The following is a 14,996-nucleotide window of genomic DNA, read 5'->3' as shown; positions in this document are numbered from 1 at the left end:
GGGTGCCGCCCTGGCAGCACAAACTTAACCCCACCGCCACCACCACCTGCCCCTGCTTCACCATGGCCAAGGCCCTGTGGGGCGGGCTCCTCGCTCCTGGCTCTAGGAACCCTGGGAACAAGGCTGAAAATGTGTACACATGTTTTGTAATTAAAATGCAAAGGCTTAGCTCCTCTGGCACAAATCCATGCATTTCTGTTGACTTGCTGAGACCTCATGCCCCTTCTCTGAGTGCAGGCTGGGTCGGAGAGCTCTGCCATCCTGGGCCATGGCAGAGCTGTCCTTGCCTCCCTCAACCCAACCTGACACCCCAGCCAGGGGCCAGGGCATGTTCTGCATCTGCTGCTGCTGGGGCCAGAGCTGGGGCCACTTTCTGGCCCTTTTGTCAGAGATGGATCCCAGGCAGTGCTGCCAGTTGTTCAGCCGCACCACACTCATCACACGCCCAGAGCACGTTTGGCTGCTGCAAAGTGCCCCGGCTCTGCCAGACGCTCCCAGCTCTGGCCCTGTCCCATCTGCCAGAAGTCCTGGGAGACAGCATGATTCCTCCAGGGGGATGGGACAGGTAGCGGTGCCCGGGTCCTGCCTGGCAGGCAGGTGGCACGGAGGGCCCCACCGGCACGGCACAGCCGTGTGCGGCCGCAGCTCTCCGGGACAGCTCTGTGCTCAGTCCTCTGGCACTGGTGCAGCAGCACATGGATGGTGTTTGCACCCTCAGCAGCAGCTCCGCTCCATGTCCCCCAGCACCCCTTCCCCACAGTCCTACCTCTCTTCCTTAGGCATCTTTGGCCCCTAGGGCCAAGCCCCCAGCCAGCCTGCCCGTGCCCCTCCCCATTTTGGCTGTGGTCAGTTTGGGCTCAGCCCAACAGGAGGTTTAGGGCAGCTCTGGTGCTGCTGAGGCCTGCCGGGCCGGGGCTGATCTCCCTCCACGCCGCAGCAGGCAGGACCCAGCAGCATATGGCTCAGCGATGCCGACATATGTTCGAAGCACTACAAGATGGCATATTGCAATTGTAGCGGTGTTCTTCATTTTTATTTTTAGTTCAGTTATACAAATAAGATGTTTTTCTCACTGTTCAGTGTTATCAACATTTGAAACTATTTTTGTACATTATTATCCTCTCTGATTTCTAATCCTATGCAGCTTTGCAAGGACTAATAGGGAATGTATAGAGCCCACGCGAGTTAAACCCTTAATAAAGAGCAATTTGCAAGTACAATTCTCTCATTATTTTTTTTATCGATACTTCTGCATATTCAGTGAAATCCAAAGATTAGAGTTTTATGAATAATTCAGTGTTTAGGCTGATGTCTGATTCATGCTCTTCAAATCTGGGAGGTGGTTTTGGAGGGAAGAGAAGGAAGGATTTAGTGTTTATTTGCTGTCCATGAGGCTGTGCTCCACAGGAGCGTGGTGATGCCTGGCACTGTGGTTCTCCCGCCCGTGGAGGACCAGCCCTGGCCCCAGGCGTGCAGGCTGTCCCCACACTGTGACACCTGGCTGCTGCTGGTGGTGCTAGGGGCAAGCAAGGGTTTGGGAGCCTCCTGCCCGTTCAGCCAGGTGCCAGAGGCATCGCAGAGCTACCAAAGAGATGATGGACAGATTCAGGATGAAGAAATGCACCCAAACCTTCTGTGATGCCAGCCCCAGCAGCTCTCCTGTGCCCCCACTGTCCCCTTCCTGGGGAATTCAGAAATGCACTGGAAATGAAGCAATAAACAGGCTGGTGCTAGTTTGGGGAGGAAGAGGACATGTGGGGCTCCAGACAATGGGTCTATCTCCCAGCTCCTTGCTCCAGACCTGGCTCCTACTGGCACCTCAGCCAGGATCTAGCCCCTGGGCTCAAGAGGTGGGTACAGATGTTGACAAAGGTCTCCATGGGCAGTGCTTTTCAGGTCCATTGCTGTGGTCTGCTGAGATGGCCATGAGCCAGTCCTGCCATCATGTAATCCCGCTTTACAACTTCCTCATGTTTCCAACAGACAATGCACACAAAATCTCTCTGAGTCCTGTGTGAAGTGGGCAGTCCCCACCACGGGCACATTTGCAGTGGGGACTGTTTCTGCACCAGCCTGGGTGGGGAAACAGTGGGGACTGTTTCTACACCAAAGAACCATTGGCATTTTCCTCAGGTTCTCCTCACAAGCACAGGTGCCTGCACGGAGGGGTCATGGAAGTGACATGGCTGCCCATGTCCAGGGCTGGGAGTGCTCTCCCCTGAACATGGGATTCAGTGGGTGGGGGCAAACTGTTGTCCTGCTTGTGGCACCTGGGGATGCTGGGTGAGAGTTGCTCCTCCTGCCTCTGCTGGCTAACAAAGCAGCTCTTCATTTTCCTCCTCTCACTTGTGAAATCTTCTCCCTCCCACCCCCCGCCACCATTATCAGAGTCCCATTTCCTAGTGAGGCCATACATGGTAAGGGACACAGCACATCCCACCTTCTCACTGGCAATGGGTTTCTGTGGCCCCGTGCTCTGGGCTGGTTCCCTGTGCACCCCACAGCAAGTGTTGTCAGCAAGCTGCAATCCCAGCACCCCAACACCCACCTTGCAGCAGGTAGACACCCTTTGTCTGCCTGTTCAGGGCACTCACCCTGCAAACCCCCATCTCTCATCCTTCTCCAAACTCTCTGCTTAGGTGTTCCCCTTCTTCCTCCAGCCCCTCACAAAGCTTTGGCACAAGCCCTTCAACTTCCAGACCCTGGCTTCCACCAGGGCTTCGACCACAGCAATTAGCAGCTGCCAACCAGCACCTGCAGCCAGGCTGCTCATCAGATAAATTGGATGGAGGTGAGCTTGGGGTGGTAGTAGGGTTTGTGCTGCTGTGAGTAGAGGTGCCTGTGACTGCCTGGATTTGTGTGCTGCCATGGAGCCTCAGCTGGGTAAGGGGTCTGCAAGTGCTGTGGGGTCCCCTCAGAGCTGGAGCTTGGCTCACGCCCTGGGCTGTGGTGGTTGTGCTCCCTGGCGGGGCTGCAGGGATGAGCAGGATGGTGGCTGTGTGGCTTCTGGGGGCTTTGAGGCCGCTGGGGGTGTGAATGTGTCAGGACTGGACTTCAGTCCCAGATGGTCCCTCTTCCAGCAGCCAAAGCTGCTGGCATCGCCCCACGCAGTCAGGCCCAGCACCCTCCGACCCTGCAGATGGTCAAGGAGGCACTGCGGGCCCACGATGAGAAGAAGGGTGCCTCTGTCGTCGCCATCAAGCGTTTCATCCTGGCCAAGTACCCCACTGTGGACCCCATCCGCCTCAAGTACCTGCTGAAGCAGGCGCTGAGCAAGGGGCTGAGCTGCGGGGACCTGGTGCGGCCCCAAAACTCGTCTTCTGTGGGGGCCACTGGCACCTTCAAGGTGAGCAGGGCTGCTGGAGCCACAGGGCTGGGGACTGAGGTGCTGGCTGACCCTGTTGACTCCCCTCTCTCACCTCCAGTTAGCACTCAGGAAATCAGGGCAGAAGCAGCAGCTGGGCCAGGCACATCCTGACAGAGGACAGGCCCCAAATCCAGGACAGAAAGGGACCACCAAGGAGCCCCAGGCCCCTGTGGCAGGAGCACGACCACGAGGTAAAGGGCTGTGGCTGCTGTGAACAAGCTGGTGCTGCCTGGCCTCCCTGGACTCATCACTGCCCTTCCTCCACAGGTGCTGCCAAGCAGCAGCCGAAGGCGAAGCCCGTGAACGTGAGTCGGGGCCGCAGCGGGGTTGGGTGGCTCGAGGCACAGCAACACCCTGAGGTGCTCTCTTCTCTCCCCTCCAGGCCCAGCCACGAGCAGCGGGGAAGCCCAGGAGAGAAAAAGCAAAGCATCCCCAAACTGCTGACCGGCCCCGGGCTCATGGCCCAGGGCCTTCGGGGCCCCCAAAAGCTGCTGGCCACCGCCAGGCCCCCCGAAAAGGACGCTCAGGGCCCAGCACGGCTCGGGCTGCTGAGAACGCAGGAGGGAGCGATAGTGACAGTTCTGGAAGTGCTGGGGTGAAGGGGCCCCAGAAGGCCCCCAGGGGAAAGAGCAAGGGGAAGGTGCCCAAGGGGGAACAGCAGGATGCCCCCAAGGCACAGGGAGGTCAAGGTCAGGCGAAGAAGAAGCCCCGGGTGACTCCAGGAGCTGGGCAGGGGAAGGCCAGGATGAAGAAGGCAGCCTCTGTGGCAGCAGACAGAAAGGCTCCATAGGGAGCTTAGCCCTGCTTCAGTTGGCCCCAGGCCCTTGGGGTCTGTGCTGGTTTCAGTCCCTAGGACAGGTTTTAACTCTGTGTTCACCTCACCCTAATAAAGCTTCTTTACTTGCTCATGGAATGGCATGACTGTTGTGGGTCCCTGTCCCTGCACTCCCATCTCTCAGTGCCAAAATCCCTCAGCCCTGTGTCAACCTGCCTGGCGTGGTGGTGAGCTGATGCTGCAGGCAGCTGCCTGCCCTCATGGAGAGGTTCTCTCTCTGTCCCCATGTGTTCCCAGCTGTGGTGCCAAGGGGCTGCTGGGCTTGGGTGCTGTGTGTGTGCAGGCTGACAGTGTGCCAGGTGATGGGCAGGGACCCAGAGACCCGTGGGACACAGCATGGTGACATCCCCAGGAGCAGAGAAACTCAGGCTCAGCCAGTGCTGTTGTGGAGCCATGGTGTCCAGCCCTCTGTCGTCCTGGCTGCCCTTGTGCTAATGCCTGGCTGAGCTGGGATTACAGGAGCACCAGGGTGGCAGGTCTGGGTGCATGCCATGGGCAAGTGTCTCCCAGCAGAGGTGAAGCAGCTGGTGCTTGAACTACAGTAAGAAGAAGACAGAGGTGTCTCAGGGCTCAAAAATCAAGTTTGGGGTGTTACTGTAGCCTCCAGCACAGATTTTGCTCTTATTACCAGTCTATGGCACAGTTCTCACCTACAGACTCATCTTGTGAGCTCCTGTGGGTCGGTGTATCACACTTCCATTTAATAGCTTCAATTGCCTGAATTTCTCTTGCTCTGCCCAGAGCAGGGCCCTTCTGAAGGTCATGCTGATCGTGTAAAGGGTTACAGTCCTCCTGGGTGGGAGAAAATAAGTGGAAGTAAAACTCTTTCTAAAGAGGATTTTGTTAATCTGCAACTGGCCTTGCCATTGCCCTCCAAGGCTCCTGGCCTTGCTTTGGGGCTTAAGCAAGAGCTGAGCAAACTAACTTCCCTTACTTCAGCCTTGACTGTGTTGATCCATCTTTAAAGGAACTGGAACTCATGTCCCCCAGGGACAGGGTGGGGAATGTGGCAGCAGTAACTGAGCAGAGTTCACTGGATTCTCAGATGGGGATGGCCTCACAGAGCACCACTCACCCGTGTGGCAATGTCCCCAACAGCACCAGGCAGGGGCTGTGTCCTCCCTCTCACCAGCCACCAGGTGTGAAATGCAAAGCTCTCTTGCTTTGAGAGAGGCCAAATAATGTAATGGCTGGATTTAGCTTTGCAAAGAATCAACTTCCTAGTGGAAGAAGAAAATCCCTCTGGTGTCTGGAAAGCACAGCTTTTACTAGGGCAGGGGGAAGATTTAGCAATGCCATGGTTATTAAGGGCCACAGCTGGTGCTGGGGTGCTGAAGCTGCAGACTCAAGTCTGGCACAGGGAGGCACCTGACAGAGGTGAGGTGCAAAACTGAGAACAGGTTGGCAGCTGGCAGCAGCTGCTTCTGTGGGGTTACTGCTCTGCATGTGCACAGTGTTGGTCACTTCAGTGCTGTTGTCCTCATGCCAATTGTCCCTTCCTGTGCCTGGCCCAGGAAGGAACTGGGGCATTGGCTGTGGTAGTGGTGTGTGGGGGGTACAAACCTGTTCTCACTGGGCTGCTAGCCCCACACATGGTGTGTCTTGCATGTGCAAAACTTGTCTGTGCAGGTGTCATCCACATGTGTCCTCCCCGTGTGCTTGGCAGGAACTGCACTCCATAGGTTCAGCACCTTGTTTTATTACAAAGATAGGCTTTGCCAGGAGTCTGCCACTTCCACTACACAGCAGGTAAGGGCACTACACCCACAACACGTGCCAAAGTTAAAAACATCTTACAAAGGGCTCGGAGGTTCACGGCAACACTACAAACCCTCTGCTAAAGTTGTTCCTTTAAATGGTTGTATGGTTGTAGCAACTACTTTTTTTTTTCTTTTTTTTTTTTTTTTCTTTTTTTCCTTTTTTTTTTTTTTTTTTTGCTTTGGAAAAAAATTAAATAATAAAACAATAGCCCCAATACATGGCCCAGCCACAGCACCTGGAGGCAAACTCTATTTACTCTTGGCTCACCTGTATCCTTTCCCTGTAACAAACAACATGGGGCTATAGCTCCATGGCCCTTTCCCTGCCTCCAGCCAAGCTCAACATTCTCTGCTACCTTGGTCCTTCTCACCCTGGCCTTTCTTGTGCTGGGCCTGCCTACATCTCTGGCAGCTATTCACAGTTTCTAAAAGACAAAAACATCAAGAAATTTTTTGTGAAATCACTTTCAAAATAAAATGTAGCCCAGCTACATTCTTAGAGTTTCTATTCTGAAGCCACATCCTCAGCAAAGACATTGAGACCTCCACAGTGTAAGTACTTTTTCTGTAATTCTCTTAAAAAAACCTCTGTTCTTCCCCTTTCCCTCCCCTCCCTCCCCACCTTTTAACATACTGGATAAAGTCTACTGTTTGTTTTAAAATAGATATCTATGTACACATACACAACTCTGATGTTCTGGTTTCTGACAAATGTGGCACTATTGGAAATGATGGAATGGAGACCACCTGTCCATGGCAGTGAATCACCCAGGAGTTTTGGTGGACAAAGTCATCCAGAGCCAGACTGCATGCTAGCCAGCTGGATGGCTACCAAAGGCTTCCCTTACACCCTCCTGCAGTGAGGTAGTAACTGTGTTTCCTTCCTGTGTGGCGTTCGAGCCGTGGTGGCTGTGGTGGTCAGCCCGTGGGCAGGAGCTTTGTCCGTGCAGGAGCGCTGGTTTGAACTCGTGCTGCTGCCTGCGGCCAGCCCCTGGCCACCCGAGCAGTCACAGCTCCCCAGGCTGCAGGAGGGAGAACAGGCCACCAGGCTGGGTCAGCAGGGTGGCACTGGGGTGTCTAGTCCTGGGCAAGCTCCATTTGTCTGCCCCTGGGACCCTCTCAGTGACCCCAGCCTGAGCTGGGACACTCTCTACCTTAGTTTGCAGCTCTGGGTGCTGGAGATGCTCTGCTGGCCTGTGTCACGGCTGGGCTGGCAGTGGTTGGGCCCAGTCCCTCTGCCCTTAAGGGCTGAAAACAGGCTGGCCATGCAGCCAAGCCCCACTGTCTTGGCTGCTCTCAGGTACCAGCCACAAGCAAGCAGAATAAGCCCAAAAGGGCCCAAAGCAAGCAGAATAAGCTGCTTTTGGAGACACCTCTGCAGGACTGGCCTCATGACTGGTGATGGTCACAGGGAGAGGCACAGACAATGCTATCTGGTGTTTGCCCTGCGTGTGGCTCGAGGCCACTGTCAGAGGGCTGTCAGCAGGCCCCACGGGCACGAACGGTGTTACCGGGCTGAGGTGCTGCAGTGCCATGGACGTGTGGAGCCAGCGTGGCGGGCAGGGTCCTTCCCCTGCCCGCTGCACCCCGGCTGGCTGGCTGGTGCAATGTCCACCTCCCTGCTGCGCTCCAGCCACGCACGAGACACGAGAGCCCAGGAAAGGCAGAACAGCCCTTCCCGTGCTAGCACAGACTGGGCTCCCTGCAGCTCCCAAACAGCTGTCTCCACTGGGGATAAAGTGCTTTCACCTTGCCTTAGCTGCTTGGGAAGCAACTGCTTTGTCTCTGCCTCGAGCTCCCTGTGTTGCCCAAGTCTCAGATGGAGGAGTGGTTATGTTTACACATACAGTACAAAAATTAAAAGGCACAAATATACACAGAATGCAGCAGATAGTGAACAGCTGATAAAGAGTCCCTGATGTTGGAAAACCAAGGATGTTGGAGGGATGGAGTGGGAGCTCAGGCTATGATGGTCTTTGCTGTCTGTGGTCATCACTCCCTGAGGTGACCCTTCTGCTTTGTGTCTGTTGTTCCAGCCTCTGCAGCCCCGTCGCGAGGAACTGCGCACCAGGGATGCACGGAGTGCTGACGACTTGGGTGCTGACCGAGGGGAAAGTGGTGAATGGAGCTTGCCACAAGGGTCATGCCTCCATTTCTGGCTGGCAACAGGAAATAAATTATGGGTGCCACAGTGCAGACCAGAAGAGTTTTAGCTGCTTGGAAAGGTGTCTTGTGGCTTCTTGTGAAGTGAGGCAACTTGTAGCCATGGCCAGGCCCACCCCCTCCACGAGGCTGGTCTGAGTATGACCAAGGTATGCCTGCAGCTGAAGGCAGGGTCCCTTGTGGCACCGTGCTGCAAGAAAGGTCACTTCTAGGGCTGCAGCCAGCCTAGGCTTCACTGCAGGACTCATAGATGTTGTCCTCCATGAGAGCAATCACTTGCTCAAATTTGTGCTGGAGCTGGGTGCGCTTTGTCGTGGGGTTTGCGTCCAGGGCGGCCACAATCTGTGGGAGACACAGGCAGGCAGGGTGCTGAGCAGTGTGGGGTGCCCACCTGCCAGCCCAGCTCACCCCACCAGACCTATGGAGCCCAAATTCCAGCCAGAGCTCCAAAGGCGAGAGCCCACCCAGCCCCACAGCCCCTGTGCTCCCACCCCTGGCACTCCTGCTCTCCTAGGATCCCTGGTCAGGGCTCGGAGTGGAGTGATACCTGACAAAAATGCACTGCTGTAATAGAGCTGAGGGCACAGCACCAGCCCACAGGTTGCAGGGGGGCAGGAGCCAGCCAGGGCCACTGCCTCAGTGGGGCAGGGACAGCAGGTGCAAGTTAATTTGGGGGTGAATCTTATCTGCATGTTTCGCTCTCCTGGAAGGGTCTATACATCTGGCAGCCGTTCTTCAGCCCAGGCAAATGCCATTAAGATCAGCTGGGAATAGCCAGCCTTCTCTTCCAAGAAGTTGCCAGCCAAGGGACAGAGAGTAGGTGCATCTATTAGATATGTACTGCAATTATGCACACCCCAGCAATCCTGTTCTGTGGGACTGGATGCAGGTGTCTGCCTGCGGGGTTACTGCAGCCACGGTTCCTCCCTTACCAGGCAGGCCAGAGCCCACGTGCTGTAAAACCCACTCACCTGGGAGCGGTATCTCTTGGCGTATTTGTATATCTCGGCCATGGCGACATTGGTGTTGAACTCATTTCGGTATTTCTTTATAAAGACAGAAAAGAGAGGGGAGAATATTAGCAGGATGGAGCACGTGAGTTCCAGCCCAGCCAGCAGGCACTGACTATGGTAAAAGCAGGCTGTGCCTGACTTTATGGTGACATGTTATGTTGCTGGATTTTTAAGGAAGGTGCATTTGCTTGCATCAGGATGGGTCTTGGTCTTTTCAAAGCCAGCTGTAAATATCCACGCTGGGCAGCACTGCATATCCCTCTGTGCCCAAAGCCATTTCACAGGAGGGGGCAGTGCACCAGCTGCGCTGCAGAATATCAATAGAAAAATCCTGCTTGGTGCCCAAAGCTAAAACACCCTGGGGAGAAGGTTTGATTCTGAGGAACTTGTGGTGCATCGCTGGCAGGACTCTGATCAGGAATGTGGTTGCCAGCTCTTGAGGCTGGTACCAGGGCTGGCTGCCTGGGACTCGGGGCTGTCCCTGGCAGTTGCACCTGGGAGCCAGCTGGCTGGGTGGCTGCAGGACTGCAGAAATCCTTGTCTAAACTTTCTAGCTTTTTGGCACTGAATTTTGCTCTCAACTCCCAGTGGTGCCAGAGCTAGTTAGGCTCAAGCAAACTCATGGGTGTTTACTGCAGCTCTGGCAGTAATTGAAGATGCTTGGAATTAGGTCAGATTAAGTTTCTGTGTGGAAGTTTCAGGCAAAATATCCTTTCTTGTGTGCTCCTTCCAGTATCTAAGCAGTAGCTGATTGCAGCCTGTGTGCATTCCCTGCTGGTGCCAGGCTCCAGCAGGACACTGAGCCTGCAGACTCAAGCCCATCCTCTCCACCCACTTACCCGTGACTCCTCGGCGAGGTGGGCGTTCATCTCCTGCTCACTCAGAGGGGGCATGTCGTGGATTTGCTTGTAGTATCTCTGCACTATCTTCCGGTACTCGGGGATCTCCTTGGCGTACAGCAACTTGTTGGTTGGGGAGTCCTAGAGCGAGGGCGAGACACTGAACTCAGGCACTGGGATGTTCCCAGCTGAAAATGTTACCCTGTTTTCAGACCAAAGCACTGACACCAGATGGGGACCTCAGCTACAGCTGGGTGCAGGGACCAGCTTTGCCTTTGGTCCCAGCTGTCACTGGGGAGGAGTGTGGCGCTGGACACCGAGGCACGGAACAGCTCATGGCAGAAGGGCTGAGACACATCAAGGATCTGTGGATGGGCACTATGTGCCTGTGGAGACACACCACCATCCTGCTGCCCTTGCATGAGCTGAATGTCAGCTCAGTGCTGGAGAAGGGGGTGATGGGTGTGTGCTCTAATTTGCAGCAAGCGCAGGCTAAAAGCAAGCCTAGGGTCAGGAAGGGTGGCTTACTGCCAGGGGATGCTCTGCAGGTGAGGTAGCACACCTGTACCAGATGTACACACCTGTACCAGATGTGTACACACCTATACACTTGGGCTCTGTGGTGCTGTGTGTGGAAATTGGCAACAAGCGAAGGGCTTCTGCACATAGTTGCTGGGGTTTCTTGAGCAGCCACATTGATTTAAGCTAAAGAACAAAGCTATCTCACAAGTTGAACTTTGTCAGCTGAAATGTTGCTTTTGGATTTTTCATGTAGCTTTGATTTATTTTGCATTGGCTAATCCAGCCTGCCTGGCCTAAATTGAGTGCACATAAAGTAATTAACAGAGAATACTGAATTCTCTTGATTAATGTCAGCTTGGAGACAGCAGCCTTAACCTCCCAGCCACACAACAGAGTTGTACCAGTGGAGGCACAACCCTGCTGCCCTCCTTGCAAACACAGCGTGAATAATTTTAACCTCAAGGCAATCCTGCCCTCCTGATTCCATTACCCCAGGAATGAACTTGGCTGACTAGCCTCGTGTTGCATCCCCAAGGGGAATGGCCCCGGGCCTGGGGACACCAAAGGGAGTGAGATCACCACATCCAGCGGGACTGCTCCCCCGTGCTCTGACAGGTGGAGAGGGGAGGGGACCTGCTGATGGCAGGGAGTGGTGGGTTCTGCCCACGGGCAGCATACTTGGCTCTGTCAGGCAGGAATAGGGGAGCCCAGGGTGACTCCAATCTGCTGCTGCAATCTGTAGCTTGGCTAATGCTGCAGGGGAAACAGGAAATGGGCACCAGATCCCACAGCAGTTTATTTTCAAACCCAGTGACAAGGCATTGTGAGACTATGGCCAACTTACAGAGAGCCTGCTCATAGCATTATTTTTTTTTCCTTGGAAACAAGAAGGAAAACCATGCTGCCTTTTCTAAGTTATTTTTTAATTTGTGTCGGATTTGTCTCTATGATGAAGAGATGGGCACTGGTTTCTTAACTGCTTGTGCACTGTCAATGTACCAGACTGAGTCTGCTCTCACATTTGCAGTATCAAGAGCAACGTGCTGAAACCAAGGGAAGAATCCAGTCTGGAAAATGCTCAGTGATACACTGCGTGTACATGCAAGCTGATTTTTATGCTGAGGATTTATTCTTCCCACATTACTCAACAATTCATTCACTTATACTATTGTATTCCAGAAAAGAGTTTCCATCTGCTGTCTGACTCCAGCTGACCCCTCTTCCCCTCATCTGCCGCTTGACAAGGACAAATTGTAGGTGTTTCGTAACACATGCAAAAAAAAAGACCAAAACCCAAACAAACAAAAAATCAAGCACTCATTAGATCTTCCTCCAGCATTAACCTCTCCCAAAAAAAGGCTTCCTGCAGCTCTGGGGCTGGGGGTGTAGCGCCCACCCCCTCACAGCAGGGTGTCCCCCAAGTCACACACTGTCACCACCAGCCTCTGAGACGGGGGGGCAGTGGGGGTGATTTACAGCATTTCTTAATAAAACTTTTTTATGTCAGGAAGTTTCAAATGTCAGCACTGTGCTCAGCCAAGGCAGTGGGAGAAAAGAGAATATGCACATGGGATGTCTTCCTGCAGCCAGCCCTGGGGACTGTGCGTGGGGCCTGAGGGTGGGAGATGGGACCTGGCTCATGCAGCCTTCTGCTTGCTTGGAGCAGGTTCTGCTCCCCCACTGCTGTGCTGAGCCCACCAGCCTCCAACCCCACGCTGGACACAGCCACTGTGGGCTGGACGTGCTGCACGGGAGGAGACCACCAGCTGTGGCAGTGCTTGCCAAGTCCCTTCCACACGCTGATGGATGTTGTCGCTGGGATGGCCCTGGACAGACTCACACCTCTAGGTGGGCCAGACCTGGTCTGTGATCCCTGGACAGGCACAGCCTGTGTTCTCAGAGGACTGGCTCACCTCCGGGGCTTCTCTCCTAGGTAAGAGGTTGTGCAGAAATCACCAAGATAAATGACTGCAGCTTCACCTGGAGCTACATCATTTTCCATCCTGTCACTAGGAGTTTACATTGTCCCTCAGCTACTTTGTGGGACCATTGGTGTCTCCTAAACCAGCCTTGACTGGAGAAGTGGGGCTCCCCTGTGGGGTCTGCCCATGCCCCATATTGGTGCCCTGAGCAGAACTGGCCCCCACCTGTGCTCGGTGTTCCATGTTATGCCCCTGCCTAAGACAACAGCAGAAAATGTTCGTCTGCTTCAGCACCAGCTCAGCTGGGTCAGGAAGCGTTTCAGACACGGTGCTGAGTGAGCAGGTGCTCTGCCATGGCTGCAGGACAGCTCATGGAGCTGATGGGTAACCCTGAGCACACAGCCCAGTGCTTGGTCTCCCCCACCCTCAGAGCCCCCCAGGCTGGGGGCCCTGCCTTGTGTCCATCCTGCCTGTGACGGTGTGTCCCTGCTCCCTGGCTGCTTGTGACAGAGGAGGTGCAAATTTAAAGCTCAAGCCTGAATAAAGGGGTGGGGAAGGGAGGAGAAAACGCATCCCCGGAGACAACAAAAACTCAGCTGCATGAGCCCAAGCAACAGCTCCAGCCGGCCACGGGAGGAGGGGAGGCTGGGCTGGTGACTTCTGCCAGGCCCTGCCCACCCAGCTTGCCCACGTCTGTGACTGCCTGAGCAGGAGCCCTCGCTGGATGTACCTTGCCCAGCTGCAGGTCGGAGAGCGAGCAGGCGTCGATGAAGGCCTGGGCGATCACAGACAGACAGGCGTCGATGTGGTCTGTCTTGTCGATGTCGAAGACAAACTGGGGGTTCTTCAGGATGTTGACCCAAAACCTCAGTGGTAGGCTGCAAAGGGAAGGATCCGGGGACACACACGAGATGAATTTTTGTGTACCAGAGGAAGAGGGGCGGAAAAGACGATGATAGAAAGGGAGTAGTAGAGAGGAAAGCTGAGGAGATGGGTTCTGCTATTCAATCACCCCTGGTACAGACCCCTGCCTTGATAGAGGGGCAGGGACACACCTTCATCCTCAAGACATTTTTTCAGGGTGGAAGACCTGGCACGCACAGCCTTCTCTAGGCACACACTCAGCAGCTCCCAGCAGCTGCTGGCCCAGAGAGGCACCAGCAGCTTTGCCTGTGTGGGTCTGTCGAGTCAGGCTTCCCCACTTGCTGCTGTTTGGAGCAATGGTGTCACCTCCTTTTCCCTCTTTCCTGACATTAACCCATCATCTGGTTCTGACAGTGAACCCCACACAACGCATTTCATCTGTCTTTTTTTTATGTTCTCTCATAATTTTCTCCTTTAGTTATTTCACTGCTGATTTGGTCACAACACAGTTTCAGTCTATTGCTCACCCTTCCTACCCTCCACAGCAGCTGAGAGATGAAAACCACTGTGTGTCTTGTCTCTACAGGTCAGTGAAGGTAGTAAAGGGTAGGCAAATCTGTTGCCCAATGGTTGTATCTGCATGCCTGTTTTCCCAGTAAAATTTGGTTTTAGTTTTCACACATTGGGCTGGAAACAGTTCCTGTCTCCACAGTCTCCAAACTGCTGAGCCTCTCCTTGACACTCTCTCCAAGCTCCCTGCTCTGTCCATTTAAATCCTCTGGTTTCTTTCCTCCACTATTTCCCCTTCACTTTGGGCTCCTCCACCTCATTCCTGCTGCTCATGTCCCTCAGCACCACTCCATCTGGTCCCACTGCTCCGGTGCTCACCAGCAGGAATTGTCACAGCACAACTCCCAGGGTCCCCTGAATACCCTGGAGACTCAGCCTGGTTACAGACATGAGCAGGAAAAGTGCCGCTAAAGGGCTGAAAAGGCAGAAAACCAAATGAAAAGGATCCAAATATGTCGGGTTTAAAATTTCCATGACGTTTTTAAGACCTGACATGGTCTTGGACTCTGTCTCAGATCTCCGGTGCTTGAAGCTGACTCCATTGCTGTCTCCCATCATCCTATTTCTCCTTTCATTATTTGTGTGTGCCAGTTCTTTTGGCCCTTTGTCTGCCCATGTCTCCTCTTTCAGCTCACTGTTCCCCTGGGCTTCATCTTTGTTCAAAGCTCTCCAATCCTGTGTTTGGCTTCATCTTTCACAGCCCTCTCTGCCACCCTCCCTGTTTTCCAAGTCCCTGTTCTACTTTTAGTAATCTAATGATTAGTCCAGGACACCAGGGTTTTGCAGCTGCTGCTCCCAAGAGATGGAAGGAAGAAAAGAAGGATTTCCTTTTCCAAACCTGTTGGTCTTCCAGATGTGCAGAGTGTCAGGGTCTGTGATCCCTCTCTTCTCTGCCTGTTCCTCTAGGAAGTCAAAGAAATACTTCACAGCCACGGGAGGTTTATCATCTCGGATACTGAGAATGGCTTTGAACAAGTCATCCAGGAACTTCTGGAGTGTCCCCTGCAGGACAAGGACACAGTGGACTCTGGGGAGAGCAGCAGTACCCAGGCCCAGGAGAACAGCAGAGGGGCTGTGACTGCTGCACACTAGGGGAAACCCTTTGCTGCCAGTTGGATAAGTCAGAAGAGAGAGGGGATGC

General features: G+C 54.2%; 2 protein-coding genes across 2 annotated transcripts in view; one reads left to right on the top strand and one right to left on the bottom strand.

Annotated features, from left to right (window-relative positions):
- Positions 1 to 2,708: 2,708 nt before the first annotated feature.
- Positions 2,709 to 4,615, top strand: LOC128794139 (histone H1.8). The gene is made up of 4 exons (XM_053953802.1): positions 2,709 to 3,346; positions 3,426 to 3,558; positions 3,635 to 3,672; positions 3,750 to 4,615. Exons 1-4 carry the CDS (start codon positions 3,065 to 3,067, stop codon positions 4,155 to 4,157), a joined length of 861 nt encoding a protein of 286 aa, XP_053809777.1. The 5' UTR covers positions 2,709 to 3,064; the 3' UTR covers positions 4,158 to 4,615.
- A 1,270-nt stretch (positions 4,616 to 5,885) lies between these two features.
- The window catches only part of PLXND1 (plexin D1), a 71,011-nt gene continuing 61,900 nt past the window's right edge, over positions 5,886 to 14,996 (bottom strand). Inside the window, exons 32-36 of the mRNA XM_053953895.1 lie at positions 14,694 to 14,857; positions 13,152 to 13,299; positions 9,978 to 10,118; positions 9,097 to 9,171; positions 5,886 to 8,467 (exon numbers count right to left, since the gene is read on the bottom strand). Of these exons, the coding sequence (XP_053809870.1) occupies positions 8,351 to 8,467; positions 9,097 to 9,171; positions 9,978 to 10,118; positions 13,152 to 13,299; positions 14,694 to 14,857 (645 nt within the window). The 3' untranslated portion in view covers positions 5,886 to 8,350. The remainder of the gene's footprint in view (positions 8,468 to 9,096; positions 9,172 to 9,977; positions 10,119 to 13,151; positions 13,300 to 14,693; positions 14,858 to 14,996) is intronic.

This window comes from Vidua chalybeata, chromosome 12 (assembly GCF_026979565.1).
Source record: "Vidua chalybeata isolate OUT-0048 chromosome 12, bVidCha1 merged haplotype, whole genome shotgun sequence".
Classification (NCBI taxonomy): domain Eukaryota; kingdom Metazoa; phylum Chordata; class Aves; order Passeriformes; family Viduidae; genus Vidua; species Vidua chalybeata.
Note: the sequence above shows the minus strand (reverse complement) of the source record. Positions and strands in the feature narration are given on the sequence as shown.